The 23,480-nt window shown below is 40.8% G+C and overlaps 1 protein-coding gene across 1 annotated transcript in view; it reads right to left on the bottom strand.

Annotated features, from left to right (window-relative positions):
- The window catches only part of MYH9 (myosin heavy chain 9), a 70,996-nt gene that overhangs the window by 13,138 nt on the left and 34,378 nt on the right, over nucleotides 1–23,480 (bottom strand). Inside the window, exons 6-24 of the mRNA XM_038153291.1 lie at nucleotides 20,101–20,193; nucleotides 19,340–19,403; nucleotides 18,700–18,798; nucleotides 17,692–17,835; nucleotides 14,695–14,790; nucleotides 13,491–13,609; nucleotides 12,236–12,388; nucleotides 10,884–11,057; nucleotides 9,941–10,114; nucleotides 9,268–9,382; nucleotides 6,738–6,931; nucleotides 6,278–6,399; nucleotides 5,848–5,917; nucleotides 4,752–4,912; nucleotides 3,908–4,016; nucleotides 2,799–2,930; nucleotides 1,945–2,151; nucleotides 1,318–1,455; nucleotides 698–821 (exon numbers count right to left, since the gene is read on the bottom strand). Of these exons, the coding sequence (XP_038009219.1) occupies nucleotides 698–821; nucleotides 1,318–1,455; nucleotides 1,945–2,151; nucleotides 2,799–2,930; nucleotides 3,908–4,016; nucleotides 4,752–4,912; nucleotides 5,848–5,917; nucleotides 6,278–6,399; nucleotides 6,738–6,931; nucleotides 9,268–9,382; nucleotides 9,941–10,114; nucleotides 10,884–11,057; nucleotides 12,236–12,388; nucleotides 13,491–13,609; nucleotides 14,695–14,790; nucleotides 17,692–17,835; nucleotides 18,700–18,798; nucleotides 19,340–19,403; nucleotides 20,101–20,193 (2,488 nt within the window). The remainder of the gene's footprint in view (nucleotides 1–697; nucleotides 822–1,317; nucleotides 1,456–1,944; nucleotides 2,152–2,798; nucleotides 2,931–3,907; nucleotides 4,017–4,751; nucleotides 4,913–5,847; nucleotides 5,918–6,277; nucleotides 6,400–6,737; nucleotides 6,932–9,267; nucleotides 9,383–9,940; nucleotides 10,115–10,883; nucleotides 11,058–12,235; nucleotides 12,389–13,490; nucleotides 13,610–14,694; nucleotides 14,791–17,691; nucleotides 17,836–18,699; nucleotides 18,799–19,339; nucleotides 19,404–20,100; nucleotides 20,194–23,480) is intronic.

Here is a 23,480-nt window from a genome sequence, read left to right as displayed (position 1 = left end):
CCTGATAACACAACTGTCCAAACTGCAGCTGGACTGCATTATTTTGTCAGGACCTATACAGGCATCTACTCCATCTATTCTATTTTGCCCTCAAAATATATCTGGGCAATTTCCCTTCCCCTCACCTTACAGCCGAATCTCCTTTTCCCACCCCCACTGTAGCAATGCAAACACAACGCCAGTCTCACACCACGAAGGCATAAGCATCCATTTAGTGGTGCTGAACACAATGTCTGCTCTCCCTTTACTGAAACTAAACAGGCAGTCTGCAGAAGAATATCCTTCTAGAACTCTGAAGAACGTGTGCAGACAGACTATCAGAAACAGCACTAACCCTGACAGATTGATGCTGCTGGAAGTAGAAAAGTGGAGACACTTCCACAGCAGGAGAAGAAAGAGAACCAGCCTCTCTTCTCCATTGGCCTGGCCGCTTTGGAGAGGATTTTTATTTACATCAAGGGCTCAGCTGACAAGGCACATAACCTTCAGCCAGACAAGAGCACAATTCTATCAAACTGATCAATAGCTCACACACTACAGACTAATTTTTAACCCTTCAGACACTTGGGAGGACTAAAACTCTTTCAGAAATTAAACTGACAGTTCAAAAAATTTTAACAAGAAACCACCTAAAACTAATTAGGCAAGGTCTTTACAGGATTTATCTTAAAAAAAAAAAACCAAAAACCAAAACCACCTTCAAGGTCTGTGATCATGGCCTCATGCTTATTCTTCAGTTTGGCTAAACTCTTAGATTTTTCCTCTTCCTCTGTCAGGTTTGTGGTAAATTCAGACATCCTGTCTTCCAAGAGTTTCTTTTCCTGCAGAATTGAGAAAGCAGAGTCAAAAGAGTTGCTGGAATTACAGGGTATTTTTCCAGATCTGACTGCTTAGAAATGTCAATGTCATGAGTGCCTACTCCTGCTACAAGGAATCTCAAAGACAGAAATCCTTTTAGGACCACAAAGGGTTCAAATAAATTTAAAGCTGAATTTAAATGAAAGGTAAGATACCCCTTTGAAAACTGAAAGGGAAGTCTGTTTATAAAATAACTTGATACTGATTGGCATAACAATGCATCAGAACATATTTGTTCATAGATCATTATTTAGTGAAAGTTATTTAAATATCATACAATACTGACTGTTGAGAATACAGGCAGGCAGTTACTTTCAAAAATTCAGGTCAAAATTCTCAAAGACAAGACTGAATTAATTAGTAAGTTTCCCTGTAATAGGGAAAAGATCAGCCTGTAGTGGTTTTCTCCAAGAGAAACACCAGTGCATCTTTAGCTTGTGGAAGATGTGAGAGTCTTACCTTAGCCAGTTTGAGATTCTGATCTTCCAGAACTAGCACATCTTCTTCCAATTTCTTCAATTTGGCCTCTGTGGTCACTTTTTCTAGCTGCAGCTTCTGCCTTGCGCTTTCCTCTTCCTCAAGCTGCTCCTCTAGTTCCTTCACAACACCCAAAGAAAAGCAAGGTATTTGTCAGTGCTGCTCACCAATCCATGGAACAGCACAGTAGCAATACTAGAATGGAAGGTTTCTTCACCCTTCCTTCAAGGTATTATCAGCAGGTCCTAGACTGACCTCTCTGCCATGACTTAATGCAACATACTGCATGCCAACCAACAAATTTTCTAGCAGAATAAACAATGCTATTTTGCAAAGAATACTACAATTCCTAAAACAAAGCAAAGACTTGTCTGATTGTTTGAGAAGTGGCCGTCATCTTCAAGAATGGAACAGCTCATTCCAGATGACTGACTGAATGCCTCAGGCTCAGCACCAGAACTGCTGCATACTATCGCTGTTTCCACAGATGGATTTTCCCATGCCTCTTCCCCGCCTTCTCTTTAATTTCCCTCCAAGCTGACGCAAAAGAACCCCTCTAACCCTCACTATCCTCTTTACTGACAAGAGACAGTATTCCTAAGGCATTACCTGGATGTTCTGCTGCATTTTCTTCTTTTCAGCCTGGAGATGTTGACACCGTTCTTCCTCTTCCTCCACCCTTGCCTCCAGATCATGACATATCTCCTCCAGCTCTTGTTTCTTGGCTGTCAGGCGAGCTCTTATCTCCTCAGCTTCGGCACACAGTTCAGTTTCTGCTTGCAACTGTTCCTGCAGCTGCATCTTCTCTGCCATTAGCTACATTAAAATATAGAAATATAGGAAATAAGACAAGCTCCAATTTACCAAAGCAATTAGCAATGTGTGTTAAGTGAAGTTCTGTGCTCTTCTCTTCCAGTGTTTGTTTTAAACATTGCAGCAGTCCCCTGCTGTTAACCCAAAGCTAAATATCAAAACACTGTTTTAACTGTGTGTTCTCCTTCACAAATCAGGAGCTGCAACCACAAATTATTCACAAATTTCTCAAGACCATATCCATTTGAAATACGTATATTGTCTATTTCCATTTAGAAAAGTAACAAATAATTATCAGCCCTATGGAAAAAAACTAATCCTGCTCCCACCTTCTGTGTTCCCAACAAAAAGGATTCCATTAATGACAACACTGAATTCAATCAGCTTGCTGAAACACTCAGCCAAAGGAGAATCTTTTCCCTATAATGGCTACAGAAGGGCAATAGGTAGTCACTGTACAAAAAGACCTGCTGCAGGAAATGAGCTGTAAGAAGGGCAAAGGAAAGTGAAAGAGAGGCAACCAAATCATGTTCCAGCAATTTGGAATCCTGCAGTTTCTCCATCAGACCAAGAAAGCAAAGGAGGTGCTCTCAAGCAGTTGGACAGGCAGAGAGAGAAAAATTTTTACACGTCAGATTTGCAAAACTCACCTGGGCCTGGAAGGTCTCCATCTCACTCAGTCTATTTTCTGCAGCCAGCTGCTTCTCCTTGACCTTTATTAGTTCTTCTTCCTTGGCCATCATCTCCTCCTCCTGTCTGCTCACTTGCAGAAGGGGCTTCACCTGAAAGGGGAACCAAGGGAATGAGATGTGTATAAGGAATAACAAAAACATGAAGAAATGCTCTTGCACTTGAGAGAAGCATTGACTAAAATAACATTTTACCCAAGTTCCTTATTTGAAGGACTGATCAACTGTTTTGTTGGGGGGGAATGCTGGAGAACTAGATATCACCTACTCTGCCAATAGCACACTTTCTGCCAGTCCATTTATTCTCCTCCAGGATGGGATGCATCAGCAAAGGGTTCAGTAAATTCCAGACCCTCAAGGGTTAAGTAGCAATAATGAGAGAATAAAAACGTTGCCATACAATAGGGAAATTCATAGGCAAGTCAATGTCATATAAGGGGACTTCCGTAAGGTTTTTGGCATGGTATCCCAAGATCTTTCTCTCTAAACTGAAAAGATCTGGACCCGATGGGTGGAGTGTTTGGTGATCAAGGAACTGTCTGGGCTGAATCCAGGGGGGGATTCTGCCCCTCTTCTCTGGTGAGCCCCCACCTGGAGTGCTGCATCCAGGTCTGGGGTCCTCAGCCCAGGAAAGATATGGACTTGTTTGAGTGGGTTCAGAGGGTCACAAAAATGATCAGAGGGCTGGAGCACCTCTACTATGAAGACACGCTGAGAGAGTTGGGGCTGTTCAGTCTGGAGAAGAGAAGGCTTCAGGGAGACCTCAGAGCACCTGTCAGTAAGTAAAAGGGGGTTCACAAAACAGAGGAGGCCAAACTTGTTAGGAAGGCTTGTTGTGACAAAAAGGTAATGGTATTAAGCTAACAAAGTGTAGATTCAGACTTGATGTAAGGAAGAAGCTTTTTACAATAAAGGTGGTGAAACACTAGAACAGGTTTTCCAGAGAACTGGTGGACAGATGCTCTATCCCTGAAAACATTCAAGGTCAGGTTGGATGGGGCTCTGAGCAAACTTATCTAGTTGAAGATATCTTAGTTCATTGCAGAGGGATTGCAAAGGAAAATTCTTACCTTGGTGAACAGCCTCCACCACTGCCAGTTCCGCAGTTTCAGATAGGCAGCACAGTTTCTCTGAAGCACTTTCATGGCTGTCAGCTGCTGCTGGCGCTTGGCAAAGGCTCTGCAAAGCAAATGGAAATAAGACAAAGGAACCCAGAGCAGCACACAATTCACACCATCAAGCCTTTTTTTAGATACTTCTGCGTTTTTTACTTTAGAAGGTTCCCTCCCAAAAAACCAGCAGTTTCCAGTGAACTCTCTTGATTTTCATTTTTTTTCTGCTCAGGTAAGAGTGGCTCTTTTTTCCTTAATCCAATTTCCTATTTTAACAAAATTTCCCTCATGTCTTCTACTCTGAAAAGCTTTACTATCTTCACTTCCAAGAAGGGAGATCTGAAGCAGAGGTGTGTTTTCCCACCAAACTGACAGGTACTACTTTTGATCTTAGAACTATACCAATTATAGCCCTACCTGATAGCTTAAGAGAAACCCTACACCTCTTGCATCAGTACCATACTAAGACTTTTCCATTTGCACCTTCACAGCACTTCTGTCAAAACTTGATCTGCTGCATAGCATTCTCACAGAGAAGAACAGGCTTTACTGCTCAGGTAGTTTCTGGGATACAGCACACAGAGATTCTTGCAGGGGCCAGAAGTCTGGCGTTACAGAGATGAGAAAATCCTAAAAGACCATCAACTGTTATATACAATAAATAAAACATGACCTTTCTGACAAAAAATAATTTCTAGATGTAATTTTTTCATTATTTTGAAGATAAACTTGTGCTTGAATGGGAGAAATTCATGTTTATGATGAAATACATGATTATAACTTCAAAAATCACTGTACTTACTTTCTGGCCAGGTAGCCCCTGCAACATGCCTGGAATCCAATAATGACATCTGTGATCTTCAGGTCTCTCTCTTCTTCAAGATGAGCAAGGACTCCAGCTCTGAAAAACACTTTACTCTGTCCAATTCTGTAAAGGTTGGAATCCAGCTCCAATGCTTTGATCTAAAAAGAAAGAGAGAAGAATTCATGTCCTGCAAAGACTGTTTCATGTGAAACATCACAAAACATATTTGTGGCTCATGGCTCTAAGACAGCCCTTCTCTACAATGTGCCACTCAGGCAAACCAAAGTTGCCATCTCCCAATAAATTCCTGGCCTATCCCAATTAGAGAAGCTGAAGTTCAGCCAAGCACAGCATCAAATGGAAGTAATTAGAGAGAGAAAATATGACAGAAAGCATCATTTAACAGAGGTATCACATGAAGTATTCAGAATACAAGGATGCTGTGAGGAATGCATGTCTAGTCCCAGAGCCCTCTTCCTTTTCTAGAATCCTTCCCATTTACTTTTTCTCAATCCTATCTTTGTCCAAAAAAGACACCCTAGCCCAACCTTCCTTTCATGGATTTGCTACCAATGCTTATATTAGCTAAGCTAGGAAGAATCAGGTCCTGTAAGACAGAAAAGTGGGAATCCCTTATGACCAAGCTCAATTCAAGCCTAATCATCAAGCTAGAGCCAAAGCTTTCCCTTTGAAACAGGCGATTCCACAGAAACTAATTGGAGCCTTTGCTGAAAGCATTTGTCAGCAGCAGGCCATTACAAAAAGTTTACTGAAGCTCATATTTTAGGCATGTGCTAAAGATAGCATTAATGCTTCTAAGCATTTTGATTCTGTGAATACTGCTGGCATCTCAACGTATGCATCTATGGAAACAGAAAGGACCTCTTGCCTAGGATTATTGAATCTCATGCCAGACAAAAGTCTCCATCCATGAAGCCAAGAGGAAGCTTTTTGCACACTTCTCTCAGACAAAACATTTGACTTTGGAATTTTGGTCTGTGAGTACAAGTTATTTTTAGCATGCACAACTCCAACTTTTAAACCACACCCACTAAGTTTATTCTATTTAAGAAGAGTTTCTGGGATGTTTTACCATCAGCACGCAAGCCTGCTTTCCATCCATAAATCCTTTGGGAATTGCATTTGGAGTTAAGATTTCATATCTGAAAATGAGAAAGCACCAGACTAGTCACACAAGTGTATTTGAAAACAACAAAACAAAAGAAATCAGTATGCATTCCTATGCCATTATGAGTTCAACTGTTTTTAAAAAAAACACTGCACCTCTAGACAGCAGAGTATGAAGCAGCAGCCTTGAACAGGGTCCTCTGCCTCACCTTAACTACATCCTTACTGGAGAAATCAAAAATGCTTTTGGGAGGCTTTGTGCCAGGGCATACCAAGGTACAGATGTGTTGTCTTTGAAAAATTGGCAATAGTTGCAATAAAAGACTTCCAGTTTTGTACTTATGTCTTAACTTTGCCAGGCTAAAGACTGCTTCAGATTCTTTTCTAGGGCTCACCTTTGTCTGAATTCCTGGAATACAACTCTGTTGGGGAAACCTTGACGACAAATACGGATTCCCTCCAGCACTCCATTACAGCGAAGCTGGTCAAGGACCAAGTGGGGGTCCAGTTTTCCAGCCTAGTGAGGAAAATGTATATTTTATGAATACCACAAAGCTTTTACAAAAAGGGCTTACCCCCTTGCCTCTCCCCCTCTCTTTCTTGTAAAGCAGCCAGTTCTCTCTTTCCCAGTTAGAAGCAATGGAAAGCTTTTATGCCACCTTAAGAACTGCAAAGATCAGTCTCCAAAATTTTAGTAAGCATACAGTTATTAAGGATGACCTTAAAAAATACCCTGAGGAAAACAGGGCCTCTTCCAGATCTCTTGCAAAACCTGACAAAAGCCATCAACCCAGCCACACGGCCCAGGAAGCCCATGTAAGAATGCATGGGCTGTGCTGTTATAGCTGTCTTTACCTTTTTCTCATGGTTGGGGATAATGCAACGGACGAAGTTGGGGTTGGTGTTCCTCAAGGTAGCCATCAGTTTAGCCAGCTGCTCTTTGTAGAGCTGTCCCACGGTCCGGAACATTCCCTTCCTGGTTTTAAAGGCCCCTGGCAGTGCTGTATCTGACATACCAGCTACCTGATCCAGCCCAACAATACGGTCCACTAGAGAGAGCACAGCAAAGAGCATTAAAATTCTCCCACAAACAAAGGAAGCATTGGGACATACAAAGAACATCTGGGTAGAACAGGATAAATGAGAGGAGCTGCAGGATCCTTTTTGCTTCATCTCTACACAGATGTCGACTCCTGTACAAAATTTGTGCAGGGATAGGAGCAGGAAGGAAAAGAAAGCATCAGCTCACTACAGGAAGTTTGAGTGATGGAGTCAAACTTAATCCCAAACATATTCTACTGATGCCCTGGATGGCAGCACTGGAAGAGCAATTTAGAAGTGAGTTTCAGACGCTTCTACTTGCTTAGCTTAGAATGAAAAACAGCAAGAGCTCTAGCTGCCAGCCCAGTAGAGTCAACTGTTAGTTAACTCTGATCCAGGAGGGGCCACAGACAGAGAAAAAGCCCAGCTTCATTGCAGGCAGGACTGTCATAACCGATGATCAGAAAAGTTGTATCTACTTGTAAACTGAACAAGCACAGTAAAAGGCATGACAAAACCCAAACCTAAGGACACCACTGCTTGAGCTGCTTTTGGAGTACAAGTATTCCAGGACACAGACATGAACAACAGCACTAGGAGAAAGTCAGAACTCCCTGGCCCAAGTTTCTCCACTATACCACAGTGACATCCAAGCATTGATGAAACTATCACCTTGATGGATGGACACCACAGATTCTTTTTTTCTCCTCAACAGAAGTCAGCTAGATAGTAGTAGGGGCAAGAAGAAACGGAAGTTTTACTTATTCCCATTGCTTTTCTACATAGAGATAAAAATTCACCCATCCAGTAAAAACCCACTGTATCACTAGAAATTTCCACATTTCCAAAACACTTTTATTAAAGGCTTCAAGCTACTCTTCACCACCTTTAGTGGCTGGCTGATGTCTACACTCAAGCTCCCAATCTTCACTTCAGAAAATACACCAGCTTGTGCTCAGCTGTCTTCTGATAAAAAAAAATGCAGCTGCTAAGAGACACCCTACAAAAGAATAAACCAGAAGGAGTATTCTCATTTACAGCTAATATTAGCTAAAAACTGTTCACTTCTAGACCAGCTGTTGGAATAGGGTCAAGGTTGTCTTATCAGAAAGAAAAGAAGGTTATGTTACTAGAAGACATCACAGGGAAGTCCGCACAAGTGCATCCCAGACTGTGGCTGTGCCAATCCTCTTAATCTTGAGCCCTGCAGTCTACTTCAGGATAGTGAAAAGGACAGTCATTTGCAAAAGAAGATCCATCTAAGAACAATAAATGAAAACTGATAAGCTGTGGTCAATTGACATTTCAAGCCCAAAAGCAGCCTCACACAGCAAAGGCCTTGTTAGGCACAACTTGCTGGTGGCCATTTTTCATCCAGGACAAGTTCCTTTGCTAAACCCTCTTTTAAATTATCCGCTGCTGAAGTGAAATCCCAGTACTAAAACGAATGTTAAACTGGAATTCAGTTTTCTATGCAGTCTCAGAAATCTTCCTTCCATGTCTTGCAAGAAATACAGCTGTGCTAGCTCTACATTCAAACAGCTGACAGGGATTTGTTCCTACCCAAGTTGTGCAAGACCAACTTTAAGCACCCGAATGTGTCTGTATTTTTGTATCCACTTTCAAGGTGAGTTTTACTTTTGTTTCAAAGTCCATGAGGAGCTACTAGCACAAAGCAGAGGAAATGAACAAGAAAGACAGGCAGGTATGACAAAGGGACAAAGAGAAGTTAACGGAAGCATTTCTTGCATGGCTCTAGGATGCATCACACACATGACACGACAGCTGGGTTTCTCAGTCACCTGGTTCTAGATGAAGAATAGGAAAGTGTTGATAGAAATAGGCTCTCTGAACCTTCTGCATCTCTGCAACAGACAGAGACGTCAAAGAAAACCTACCACAGAAAGTGACAGTAACAGTAAGACTCAAAACCAGATAAAACCCAGAGAAGATAGAGTAAAATACTGAACAACACTGCAGAAAGGGCACACTTAGTTGCAGGATTGAAAACAGATTCCACTTCAGATCTTGAGTGTTGCAGCTATACAAGCTGCTGCCTTATAATGGTGCATTCATATTTTATCCCAGTATTCTTCACTTTGAGATAGAATTGTTACATATGCAGCAAGTTTAACAGAAGTTGATGCAAATGAATCTCTCTCTTGAGTTACAGTGAACTTTAAATGAAATACCATGACCTAAGCAAAGGATGCTCCAGATAATGCTCATCTTGGAGGCCTAGTCTTCAGGGGAGAAAAGCAAAACAGCTCATCACAGGCTTTTGATGCTCAAGCTCTTTCACACAGAAAAGAGCAAACAAATGAAATGAAGTTTAATTACATACCATCTTTCCACAGCTCAGACACAAACTTATCCGACGACTGGTGCAGAAGAGTGGCGATGTTATCATTCAGTGGATCCATGTTCTTCATCAGCCATTCATCTGCCTTGTAATCCACCTGGAGAAGATAAACACATCAAGAGGCCTGGGATGGGCAATTTTCTGCAGGCCAGTATCCAACATCTGCCACAGTGTAGAAAAGTATCACCAAGGTTTGCACAACAACAGATTACCTAACCATTCTTGGATTTGCCATCTAAGTAAGCACACCTACGAATTTCCAACCCTTACAAAAAGCTGCATGCTCCCCTCAGTAAAGGGAATGGATTTGCAATGCTAGTTTGTACCATCCAGAATGTGACACAAAAAACAGCTGCATCAGCATTTTTGTTGATGAAGTCTTGATGCAGGCTTCCTCTGAGCAGTACCTCCAGTCTCACCAAGTCACACAGAACAAATTTAAATTGCTGACAGTTTGACATGTCTTGAACCACAGATAAAATTGCAGGCAAGTTAGGCCTCCTTAGACCCTGTAAGCTCCTCTGCAATGGAACACTTTCATGAAATCTTCTGATGGTTTCTCATAGGCAACCTTTTTGGTAAGCAGCCATTTCTAAGAAGAAATGGTTATGAATTAATCATTCCAACTTTCACATTTTAGTTATTAATTCTTTACCTTGCCAGCATAGTGTATGATACAGAAGTCAGCTTTGTCTTTCAGCTGTTTTGGCTTCTGAAATTTGGGGTGGGTGCCTTGTTCTTGAACAACTTTTTCCACAAAGCTTTTGTCTGTTGCTTTTGGGAACCAGCACTCTTCATCCAGCAGAGCCAGTATACCAGGAGGCCCAGCCTTAAAGAAGGGAAACATCAAAACATCATTAATTACATGACTACAATGATAATTGACACCATTAGATGGCTAGAGGAGGAAAAAAAAACTAAGCCTGATCCACATCACATTCACCTCTTATGTGATATCAGTTAAACTACTTCCATTGTAATATAAATTGTTAATAGCTCTTCAATATCCTCATCTGAATTCTGACCATTTTCATGAGAAACTCTCTTCTGTGACATTTGTCTAGGTTGTTTTTTTTGGGAAAAGATATTTCTTAATAGAAGAAATATTATTATACAGTTCTCTAAATATATTCAGGTGTCTAAATGCAAAAGGCCATAGCAGAAAGTTTCACAAACTAGTCCTTACTACTGGAACATCTACTATGAAATTTGTAAATTCTAAAGTTTCATTAGAGCAAAATGAAAGAAACAGAGTTCACAGCTTCTCATCACACTTGTAGTCAAGCAAGGAAGTTCACACTACTTACAGGAAGCTGCACATACATCTAGCACCATGCAGACTTACACAAGTGAGGACAATACAGTGAGAGGGGAAAGTGGCAAATTAGATCTATTTTCATGCAGTGGTTCCTACAGAACTGATACGAACAGCCCTATTGGTGACACACTTTCATACAAAGAAGAAACTGTTCACTCCTGCTTCTAATCATATTACAGTGTCAGTAGAGGATAACAAAAGCTAGAGGGTCAGAGATGATGGCCTCAATGACAAAATCAGTGCAGTCATTTCCTGCTGGACAGTAAAATAACAAACTTACCGGCTTCTCTATGAGGTCAATGCAGGGCTGCAGGTCCAGGCCAAAGTCAATGAAATTCCACTCTATGCCCTCCCTCTGGTACTCCTCTTGCTCCAGAATGAACATGGTGTGGTTAAAGAGCTGCTGCAACTTTTCATTCGTGTAGTTAATACACAGCTGCTCAAAGGAGTTCAGCTAATGAAGAAAAAGGCACAAAGATGTTTGGGCAATTGCTTGTGAAGACACACCGAGCATGCTATTAGCACAAAAGATCATATCTGTGGTTCAGGAAACTAAGCTAGAGTGGGGCAGACAGTCCAATGTTAATAACCTCTTTGGATATGAACTGCCTGTTCTGTCACGTGCCACTGCACACTCCTGCAATCCCTAGGGAAGTTCATACACACTGGCTCTTAGACTTTGCAAAAGAAGGTCTTGCTGTAAACAGCAGAAGAGTTACTGCAACTTCTTAACCCAGGACAAGAAAGGACTCTGGTTTTCTCACAAATGCAGAGCCAAAAAGTCCTCTTCATAGGAAGAAGCAGCAATAGAAGCCTGAAGACAAATTCCTAAAAGTGTGTGGACAGAAAAGTCCCTTTTAAATCCTTATATAAAATCAAAACAAGAAAAGTGAGGGAAATTTCCATAAAATTTCCAGATTTCTTCAAACAGTAAGGACAAGGTTAATAACCACAGTGTATTTTTACGTTTGACCACACTAATCATAATGCGGCTTCTAAAGAAAGTGGTCCTGCTCTAATTCTTTTCTCTTTAATAATTCCTAACTATGTCATTTCTTCTCCTTTTAATGAGATCCAGCAACTGTGAAGCCAAAGGTATACCAATAAAAGGGAGAAGGAAAAAAAATACCCCTCAAAACCCAACCAACAAACAAACAAACGCCAACGCCAACTTTTCTGTGTCTGAGTTTTCTATTTCATGAATAAATGGTCCAATTCATTCTGCAGCTGTTCATGAGTTAGACCCAGCGTAACATAACACAGGTTGACAGGAGCTGCCTTGCTGGGATAATGGCAGGATACTTCTTTTTTGATGGCAGTCTGTGGCTGCGTCAGATTATAATGCAAACCACATTCTAAAATGATTTAATAGAATCCCATAACAGTGTGGCCTAACAGTTCACTGTCATCTAGAGAAAGAGCTCACATTTCCCCTCTCTCCCATCTCTCCCTCAACTTTCCTTCAGCTCTTCCTCTCCTACACTTATCTTGAACGAGACTTGTTGATTCCCCTTTTTGTGGGCTTCACATCCTTATCAAGATGTGTTATTTTCCAGTTGTAAAGCTATTTCCTTCTGTGGTCTTTGCTCCATATTAAACTGTGCTGAATGCAAGGACCTGACATCTCCTTACCTCAAAAATCTCAAAGCCAGCAATGTCAAGGATTCCAATGAAGGAAGCACCCTGTCTCTTGGTCTTATCCAAAGCCTTGTTGATGCGCATAACCAGCCACCGGAACATCCGCTCGTAAGTGGCTTTGGCCAGTGCTTCAATGGCAAAATCAGCCTAAACAGCAAACAGATCAATGTAAAAAGTTGCATCATAAACCAAAGAAAGGCACAGATTACACTGCTTCAGGATCTAGCAGCACAACTGTAGTCTGACATTTTCTCTTCACCAGGAAATTCACTGAACAAGGCTTATTTCAGTTTATTCCAAATTAAAAGTAGATGGCATAGTGATATTCCATATACAAGAGCAAAGAATTTGTCTCTAAATTAGTGTGTCAAAATCAAATTTCAGGATCCTGTCTGCTGGAGGAAACAAGAGCTGGTATTAAAGAAAGAAAAACTATGCCCAGTGGCTTCCAAAGACTGTACTAACATGGAGTATTTCATAGGCCCAAGCAAATGAACTTAAATTCTTTTGTAACTTTGGATTTATGAAGCCCAATTCCTCCCTGCCACTACCCTACCCCTGTTTGACACAAATACTACACATTGCAAGAAATTAAACATCAAAAGGGACAAACAGCATGGAAAGGCAACCTCTGACTTCTTCCAGACTTCAATCTTTCATCAATTCCTTCCATGTTACAGGGCCACGTTTCTTTATTTAGAGGATAATGCTGTGCTCATAAAGAAGCCAGGCAATGAGTAAGCACAGGGGTTTGCTTCATTCAAGCAGGCCATGAGCTCCTAGGTCAGGTTTCGTTTACAGCACAACCAGTAAAGAATGTTACAAAAGTTCCAATCAATTTCAAGGGTGAGCAGCAAATTCTTCTATCTTAGTAGCTGACCTACTCAAAAATAGTGCTTTCTGTATTGCACCAACTTGAAAATGTCACCCTTGCATATCACATTGAAACTACTAACTCCCCAGGGACAGCTGGTCACCAAAATTAGGGGACTTGTGCTCTCTTTCTTTTTTTTAAAAAGAGAAAAAGTGCTAAGGGACAGGGTGAATTCTATCTTTATACAGATTACATGGACAAGCAATATATTATGCTAGAAGCAATATATTATGGTACAAAGTTCGAGTATGCTTGCCATACATTGCAATCATAATGACGGTTAGTAAACATTACAGAATCCTCTGATACATTCATTAGCGGTGCAGCAGTAAGACTAGAGACCAAAGTACTCATTCATTTTTTGAGAATGCCTACCTGTTCTTTGGTCTGAGCTTTCTGGACATAATCTCGTCCAACTTTGATGCGAGGAGTCAGGATACCTCTCGTGAAATCTGTCACGTTGATACCCAAAAGGTGAGACACCTTCTGAGCAGCTAAAGATGGGAAGAGGAAACAAAAAGATTCATATTACTCTGTTTTTCTCACAGAAAGCAAGAAAAAAAGAAAAACATTCTGACAACTGTCTTTAGAAAAATCAGGAAACAGCTTACAAAAAACCATTAAATGAAAAACAGGTTGCTGAGACAAAATACCTTACTAACAAAAAACACACTAAAAAACCCTCTTGCAACCCACAGTACAGTTTACTGAGTTTCTCCAGAAGCCGCTAGAGTATATTTGAAGTAACAGCCTCATACAACTAAATTGTAACACAGAAGCTTTAGAAAGGTAATTGTCTGTAATCAATCTAAAAATACATCACATAATAGATTTCTTAATCAAGCAAATTGTTCTGTCCTCATCTACTGATTAGTCTTTGAGACAACTCTGTATTTCAGATTCAAGATCCAAAACCCAAATGGTTTATTCTTCTCCTTAAAATGACATTTAGAGCATATTTTAAATAATAACAGCCAAAAAAAATCCCCACCTAGTGATAAATTAGCAACATTTGCACTTCTGCACTACATCTACAATGAAGATCTAAGAGTTAAGTCTTCCAACAAATAGTCTTCTATCACGTGAAACATGGCACTATTTACACATTCAACAATGGGCAGTGCAATTAAAATATGTACACATGCTTTTATACCCACCATAAAACTATCCACCACCTTACTCTTACAGTTACCAGACTACCTACAAAGGCAGCAAAGAACATTCCTTAAAATCTGATTATATAAGTTTGAAGGAGCAAAAACTGTAGCTCATTTAAAACACACACTCCACATATTCCAGTAGAGTAATCCTTTTCATCTGTTCATGGCGTGTACTTCCTGCCTAGCCCTGACACAGGAACAGTGTCACATTCCTGCCCGTGGGTGGCTGCAAACACACACCTGGCAGAACACTGTGTATTTGTATGGGGCACGCCAGCTCCTCTGACAAATAATTCCCTCTGTGGAAAAACAGGGCTCCAGCATTCCATACATACTGCAATACATTCTCCCACTTGCAAGAACTTCCTGTAGGCTTTTTTGCTGCCCTTTTCTTTGGTGTGGGGCAGGAGATTGGTTACCTGTATTGTCGGGCATGGAGGCTTGGTCTGTATTACGCTCCTTCTTGAAGACTATGTTGCCAAGTTGAAGAACACCTGAGATAACCTTCAACAGACCTTTTAAAATAGTAATAATAATAACAGCTTAGTGTCAGACATCACCAAAATGTGACACAGTTATCCATATAACCCAGTTACTTTTCCTAACATGGTAAAGAGGCTCATTTCAGCATCCCAAAAATCCTTCTGAAATTTAGGAAAAAACACCACAGGTTACTCCTCTAAACGACTCTCATTCAGGACAAAGGACTTGCCTTGTCATTCCTATGCAAGACTACACAGCCTAGAAATTCACCTATTCTCAACATCTCTATAAATAGTGAGAGACAGGACTGAGGGTAAAGTGCCACCTACAACAACTGTATTTTTTTAATAAAACACTTTTTTCTCTGCTTGAGGATAAAAACTCATGCAATGAATTTATACTCAATTTTCCTCAACAGTTACTGTTGAACAAAGGAAAGAGACAGTTAAGAGTACACCCCAACTAAAGATTTTGTTTTTTTAACCCTGTAACACTTTCAGTTCCCTGACCAAGATCTGTAGTCCTTACAGACACACGTCATAAAGTACAGAAGGCAGCAGGATGTGGGCGAAAGTGCCTGTACCGTAACCATTACTAATTATATGCTGAAGCACCCCACCCCATTGCTAATGATACATTCATACCCTTCAAATTATGCACGTCAAAAAAGCCAAACTATCAGATGCCAAGACAGGGAAGATGGTGTCAATTCAATTTTTACCACATATCAAAGCTCAATGCATATAACAGCTTCCAGTTGCCTTGAGCAAAGTAAACTGTCAGGCACTTGAAGGGGATCTTCTAATAAAGGTATTTTTTGTCCCCCCAGTTTTTTACTTGTTTATGCTGATTTTGGCTGGGGTAGAATTAATTTTCTTCACAGTAGCTGTTATGGAGCTGTGTTCAGGATTTGTGCAGGAAACAAGTGTTCGTAACACAGGAGGAGGCTGGGGGTGCACAAGAAGATGGGAAAGGACACAGTCAGGACAGCTGAGCCCAACCTACCCAAGGGATATTCCATACCACATGGCATCATGCTCAGCATATAAAGCTCAGAAAAGAAAGAAGGGGAAGATGTTAGGAGTGATAATGTTTGTCTTCCCAAGTGACTGTGTGATGGTGCCCTGCCTTCCTGGGTGTGGCTGAACACCTGCCTGCCCCTGGGAAGTGGTGAATGAATTCCTCATCTTGCTTTGCTTCACTTGCATGTGCAGCTTCTGCTATACCTGTTAAACTGTCTTTATTTTGATTCATGAGTTTACTTACTTTTACTATCTCAATTATCTCTTCCATCCTACTGGGCAGGAGTGAGTGAGCAGCCATGTAGGGCTTAGCTGCCAACTGCAGTTAAACCACAACACGATCACAAAAATATTTGTTTTAAGAAAACATCCCTTTTGATAAGAGAGTGAACAAAGGCTCCATTATATGCTATATTAGGAGCAACAGAAAAAAAAAAAAAAAAGCTTGTGATTGTCCCACTCTGCTCTGCACTGGTATAGCCTCACCTCAGGTCCTGGGTGCAGTTTTGGGTACCACAATATCAGAAAGATAAAAAGCTACTAGGGACTGTCCAAAGGATGGCTATGAAGATTGCAATAAGCCAAGAGAAAGCCATAGGAGGAGAGACTGATGTCACTTGGTTGCTCAACCTGGAGGACACTGAGGAGGGGATTTCATAGCAGCCTACAGCTTCCTCAGATGGGGAAGTGGAGGCCAGGCAGCCATCTCTCTGGTGACCAGTGACAGGATCCAGGGGAACAGCATGAAGCTTTGTCAGGGGAGGTTTAGGCTGGATCTTGGAAAAAGGGCACTGGCTCCTCAGCAAGTGTAAAACATTAAAGCTATTTTTGCAGCAGTGCCTGGAACCAATAACTCATCTACGTGACAGCAAAGACATACCCTAGAGCACACATTAAAAACAACTCAAAAAACTGAGCATAGCAGGACACCTTGACAATTAATTAGGCTACCATTTCTTTTTTTTGGTTTAGGCAAATTTCTCTTCACCTCCATACAGAAGTTTCAGTCTCAGATGATTCAGGATATCAAGAAATGTATTAAACTGTCAATAACAACAGCACAGATTTTAACAACTGAACTGTAAACAGCAGAAGGCACAGGTAAATAAATGTTCCCTACAGCCACAAGAGCTGCAGCCTCCAGCAGAGGAGGTGGTGATGTCAAACCACAACAGATGCTTGCTTGCTTCAGTGTAGAGACTAACAGTCCTAGCTTTAAAAGACCATACACATTCTGAAGGTGAGACTTTGTAGAACACTGATTTCCAACCAGTGGCGCAGATCATGAATGAGTGAGCACAGAGCTCTGGTGAATACACTGTGCTTTGTGCTGGCTGTGTGCATTTCTATTTTCACTGTCATGCTACTGTGCTCCCAGAATCAGACAATTTAATTTCTGATCAGCAGTTCAGTGTTAAGCTGGAAAGAAAGGCACTATGACCAGCCCATTCTCAAAGGACTAATCCAGCAGTGGTTGGATCAGATACTTTAGAGCCACTGCTAAGGGATAGGGGGAGCAAGCAAGCCATGCATTGCATAAGAGAATGAGGGGATTCTTGTATCTTAGATGTGTTTTTCATAAACTAGGCATACAAGCCTCAGACTCTCAGACTGGGAACAAAAACAGCAAGCAGAAGCAGGTTTTTATTAGCTGCTTGTTCTAGCGTTAACTGTATAACCTGAAACTGTGCTGGTAGATCCTGAGGTGGGTCACTCCAAAGCCACTGAATTTTGTTACTTGCACACTGTTACTCGGGACAGGGGGAGCAGGAATGGACTCAAGCAAAACAAAACCAATAAAATCCCTAAACAAAAAGCTAACAAATCAAACCAAAACAAAAAAAAAAGAACATCAGAACAAAAATCTCAAGACAGGGCCTGTTCCCTTTTTCATTCCTTTCATATTCATACCTATCTGCTCTTCATCTGGGATGCCCATGATCTTCATTGCCTCCATGGTCTCCTGAAACATGTCTTTGTCCTGCTGACCCGGGATTGTAACATGCCCATTGGAAAGGAAGCGGTATTTGTTGTAAGGCTCCAGCAGTAGATCATCTTCGGAAAGAATTGAAAAAGAAGTTGCTATGGATTTTTTAACAGACAACAAGCTACCACCCATATCAAATTTCTGACTTGCATGCACTACCAGCTCCTGGATGAATCTTGGATTAAGCCCAGTTTTACTTCAGGCTGAACATTTAATGTATTTTAGACAAACACAGTTTTTCTGTGTTATTTCTTGCTATTCCTTCCTCTGGACTACTCCACCAAAGCAGTGCCACTCATCAATAGGTCCTAAATCTGTAAATAGTAGGGATTAACTTGAAAGTAAATCTGCCTTTAATTTCAGATACCTCATTTGTTTCAAGTCAGATAAAAGTTCATATATGAATTCTTGAAACAGTAGCAGCTATGAGAAAGTCTTCTCCTTGTGTCATTCCTGCAGATCCATTTGCAGCTCTTGCACAACACAGACCCACATTACCAGGCTGAGGTATTAAAACAAGGTGTGCTGGAATCTCAGACTGCTAGACAAAGACCTTAGAGGCTTGCAGATTTGCTCCACTCAGTTACACACCGAGTGCATCACAGCAGGACCATTCCTGCACCAGAATGGTTTACATCATGCAAGACTAGACTAAACACGGAACAGCGATTTAGATAAGGAAGGGCGCAGAGTCATCGCTGGCAGGGAGACAAGTGCAGGAAGGAACCAGAGAAGCAAGTTTTCAGGAACTGAGAAGTGCAGGGGGAGGGCAGATGGAAGTAGGAGTACATGAAAGAAATGGCGGAGAGCTGACCATATCCAAAAGACAGAGAAGAAGAAGCTGTGAAGGAACAGGTCTTTGTCTCCAAGTGTTCTGAACCCTCTGTTGTTGTAGTTATGGGATTCCTTCACCACAACACAATCATACTTACTCTTCAAATGCTCCCCTGCCCCAGAAAGCAGGTAGTAAAAGATGTGGAAGGTTCTCTCCTCTTTGGCCTGGCGAATTGCACGTGACTTCTCCAGCAGATCTTCAGAGAGTCAAGGCCCATGACAGGACATACAAATCCCTTCCTGTTCTGTGGTAGGAGAAGAAACTACCTGATGTTCTCTTCATACCAATTGACAGGGGTATTGACTTAGCAATCATTATCAGTCAATAAGCCATTGAGCTTCTGGTCTCAGTTCTGCCAGCCTCTGAATGATGACTATGGTAAGAGAGACTTAATTGGTAAGAAACAAAAATTGGTGCCATCAATCCCCACTTGCCTTAGAAAGAAGCAAGAATGACTTATGAAATTCCATACCTATTCATATTGCTGCAGTTTATGCTCGCATTTCATCTCTTAAGATTTGAATTCATTCATTAACTCAGAAAAGGTCTGCACCATGATCACAAAGGTCACAAAATGCTACTGAGGAAAGAGGAGACTACAACAGTGATCTTGATAGCAGAAATTTAGAGTGCTTCCAACTGCTTTCTCAAGCTACGTCAGTGGTGATGAAACTGCTAGGTACCATTCCCGACAACTCTAGAGCCTTGAACATTTCAAGGGGTTACAGAAAGGATACAGGTTTCAATATTGGCTCCAACAATGTAGCCGTTGACATCAAAGTTGATTCTAATAAATTTGCCCTAAGAGGAAGACAATAGCATTAAAATTAGTATTCTTTGTGTTTGGTAACAACAGTAAACAACAGAGGTAAACCTTCTCTTTTTAATGCAGGAAAGGAAACTTCCAACAGGTCAGGCAGGTTTAGGCAAAGCATAAGGTCAGCCAATAGTCAATGCCTACTGATCACAACAGCAATTGAACAAAAAAAGACACCAAGCACTTCCAGACACTTCTCTCATTGTGACAGCCTACAACTCACACTCACTATGTTTCAACCTAGATTTCCCACAACCAGGGTCCCTTGAATTTCACATTATGCTACCGTGACAGTTCCACCTCTTTCAGTGTTAGCTTCAACCATTTTCATTTGGTTTTGCTCCAGCTCCCCCACCTGCCTCTCAGATGTTGTCCATTGTTCTCCAGAGCAAGCAAAATAAGGACGAGTATTTGCTCTCTAGGATAAAACTGACTGTAATGATTACCTAAAAATCCGCACAGATGATCCTGGCACAGGGTCTGGTTTCTTCATTCTATAGACTTAAAAGATCTATCCTGGATAATTCACTAAATGAAATTAATTTTCCAGATTGATTTAAAGGAAGTCACTCAGCTACTCCATCTCTGATAGCAATTCACCCAAAAGCAGAACACTCTGGAAAGTGTCAAATACACTTTTGATGCACTTTTTGAATACACTCATGACATAATAATACTCACAAATCTTGAAGAGTTGTCATTCTTTACTGTCTTGGCATTTCCAAAGGCCTCCAGGATGGGATTAGCCTGGAGCAACTGTCTCTCCAGTTCTCCCTAGAGAGAAATCCAAAATTATTAATAAAGTAGGTAGTGGTTCACGGCATTAACCTTGGGTCAAACGAGCGCTGCGGTTTCAATTCACACTAGTTTGGCATCTGTTGCAGAGAAACCATATTAAACCTTAGGAGATGATCACTTAAACCTTCAAAGGAGACGCATTAGTTATCTGGGTTAAACAAACATTTATAAATAAGCTTTATTCCCTTCCTCCCAGTGTGTCTGTTAGCAAGAAGCCCTTCAAAGTCACTTGGCTGTCACCTCCCGCAGACCTCCCAGGGACAAAGTGAAAACCAAACCAGCATCCAAGACCAGGCCAGACTCATCCCAGAAGTCTACAGAGCCTGCCACAGAGACTGGAAGAGTGAGGTAAATCCTATCTTGCTACTAAAAGACAGCTCTGAATACTGCTACTAGTAGGTTAAGAAGTTAGTCTGAAAAGGTCTAATGTTTTGTAAAAACCAAACACAAAAAGCTTGCACTTTTATATTATAAGAGTCTACATCTTACAAAATACAAACAAGCAAAAATCTCCTTTGTAAGGAGGAACACACAAAAAAGAGAATTAGTGGTGTCCCACAAACTGCATGATTGCTTGCAGTCTGATGCCATACTCAAACACTCCTCCCCTCAAGGAACACAAAATGCTGGAATTGTAGAAAAAGAAGTTCAGAACTTTTATCTCTGCCCACTACTAGGCCATTGCAGCATATACACATATACACCTTTCCCTGCAGGCTCTACACATATCCCTGGCTCTTTTGAAAAATTACTTGTCCTCTGTGCTAAAAGCATGGCGTTAGCTATATTTCAAGATCAACTAGAAAGTTTCTGGAGACACAAAATTACAGTTTAGATTAATGTTTCTCTTTTTAGCAGTTATCAGTAAGTACTCAAGACCGCCTGTGCATAACAGATGGAAATGAAGTTTGATTTGTGAGAACTGGAATTTATGTGGAAACTATTTAAGGTTACTTCTAAAGGAAAATTGTTCCCATTTGTTCTCAAAGACATTAGTTCTTACACAGTGTCTCTAAAAATACAGGCAATACAAAAAAGGAGGAAGATATATGAGAAACTGTACAATGATCTACAAGTCCTTACTTTTTACTTCCACGATCACTTCACTTCATGCTTGCAAAGTGCAAGGTCAAACAAGACCCTCAGCTCTGGTGGAACTGCACATTCACAGAAGGGGCAGCTGCTGCAAACACCTCCCTTCAGTGTCAAGTATATGTAACAAGGGTCTTAGCCCTGGTAAGGGAACCTAAGCTGGAACATCATCTGTCTCACAACAGACCCAATATCTGGCACTGCAAGGGAAAAAACCTTGAAACTGGGGTTCAGTCCTTGAAACTGTGTGGTGGTCACATCTTCCCTGGTGTTCTACCACATGTACTGAAGTTGGAATGCTCTTCGCTCACACCATTTCTTTTTCCCATCCTGCAGTGAGTCCTAGGCCTCTGTTTCTAACTGCAATTTATTACTATTCAAGTGAGAGATGACAGCAACACAGCACTTAAACCCAACCAAATGGAACAAGGGGAGAAGAGAAATCAAGCTTTGACATCAAATCTATTTTAATTATTTGGCTATAAATAAAACCGAGGCCATACGTAGGTTCACAAAGATGGAAGTTTATGCAAATCCACATAAAATAGACCCTACTGTTAATTAGTACCTCAGGAAAAAGTGTCATTAGTTTCAAGTAGGTGTTGGTAAATTGTAGTTTAGAGATGATTAGGTCTCTTGAAACACCAAGGCAGCAATAGGCATAGAGAATGACAGCTTGGCCTCACAACAATATGAAGCTCTGGGGAAAGGAAAATGCTGAAGAGTTGGTCAAATCACTGAGCTCTCCTGATCTGCCTCAGCACCATGACACAGTGGGAAAATCCAAGTTCTCAGCATGCCACAGAAACAGCACATAGGACTAAGTGTCTGCAATTACTGTACCCATTCCTCACTGCACGCCGTCTTGGTTTAAAAGGCAATTCCATTATGTTTAAAATTTTAATAAGTTTTTGGGTGGAGTTTGTTGGGGATTTTCTACTTTCAATTTTCATGGTCATCTTCCACTGAAGGAAGATACTTCATTATTTTTATACAATAGGTAATTTTGCAAAGCAAAACCATTACAAGACAGAGCTGTCCAAGCTTTCTAAAAATCCTAAGGTACCTATCATTAAGATGCTGCCAATTTCCTGGCACTTGTAATTGCCATTCCTTGACCTGAAACAAATTTGTTTAACACTTGGCATGCATTTGAAGTATGTGCAATATTCCTCATGAAAACAGAAGCAGAAAAAGCCACAGGGTCTGTTAGCCTCTGGCTGGCAGTTCCCAACACTCTTCAGTATGCTGCCTTTCTACTGCTCTGAAATTACAACACCAATTTAAAGCAACTAAAATCCTTGACATCTACCTTGCCCTCTGAATTTTTTTTGCATCTTATACACCTTTTGGAATGTTTTCTTAGCAAGACAGAAGTCTTTCCAGCTATTTATTCTTCAGAAAGTATGGAGAAAGGAATCCAGAAATCACATCTACCTTTAACAGCATGCAATTAAAAAATATATGGGGGAGGGTGTTTGGGTTGTTTGGTTTGTTGGAATTTGTTGTTTTGTTTTTTACACTTCAAGGATTTGTTTTTGTATTCTTCTCTGCAGTCATGTGAGAGACTATGAAATAACTAAATCCCAACACCAGTGGCTGCATGGGGAAGGAGAAACATCATCCATAACCAAAGTTTTGTTACAAATATTTAAATATTAGCTACTATTACCCACCGATTTCCAATTAACTGCAAACATTCACATCTTGAAAAATCATTACATGATTTAATAAGATAGTAGAGAAGCTGAGACTAAACATGGAAAAACACCGATTTCAACTTCCATAAATAGAAGTTGTAATAAATGAAAAAAAAAGGTTCTATAATTAGATTCAGTACACCTCCCAAAAGGAGCCTTAGTGTGTTCAGAAGTCATACCATGCAGCTAGAAGCTTATTTAGCTGAATATACTAATGCACTGGGAATGGTGGAATGCACCACTACCTCCAAAACAAGTGAGCTAGAGTTAAAGAATATGTTTTATAAAACTGATTTTGCCCTGGTATTTGGAAAAACACCAGTTTCCATCCAAAAGTTCACAGTAAAGGAAGTACCACTACTTTCTATAATATCCTTCATTTAGTTCTGTGCCTAAAGACAAAAATCTTCCATGACCAGTATACCTGAGATCCTCAAAAAATTAAATATATTTGTCATCATAAGTTCCTGT

The sequence above is a fragment of the Motacilla alba genome, chromosome 1A, assembly GCF_015832195.1.
Source record: "Motacilla alba alba isolate MOTALB_02 chromosome 1A, Motacilla_alba_V1.0_pri, whole genome shotgun sequence".
Classification (NCBI taxonomy): domain Eukaryota; kingdom Metazoa; phylum Chordata; class Aves; order Passeriformes; family Motacillidae; genus Motacilla; species Motacilla alba.
The sequence above is the reverse complement of the archived record's forward strand: the minus strand, read 5'-3'. Positions and strand labels throughout refer to the sequence as shown.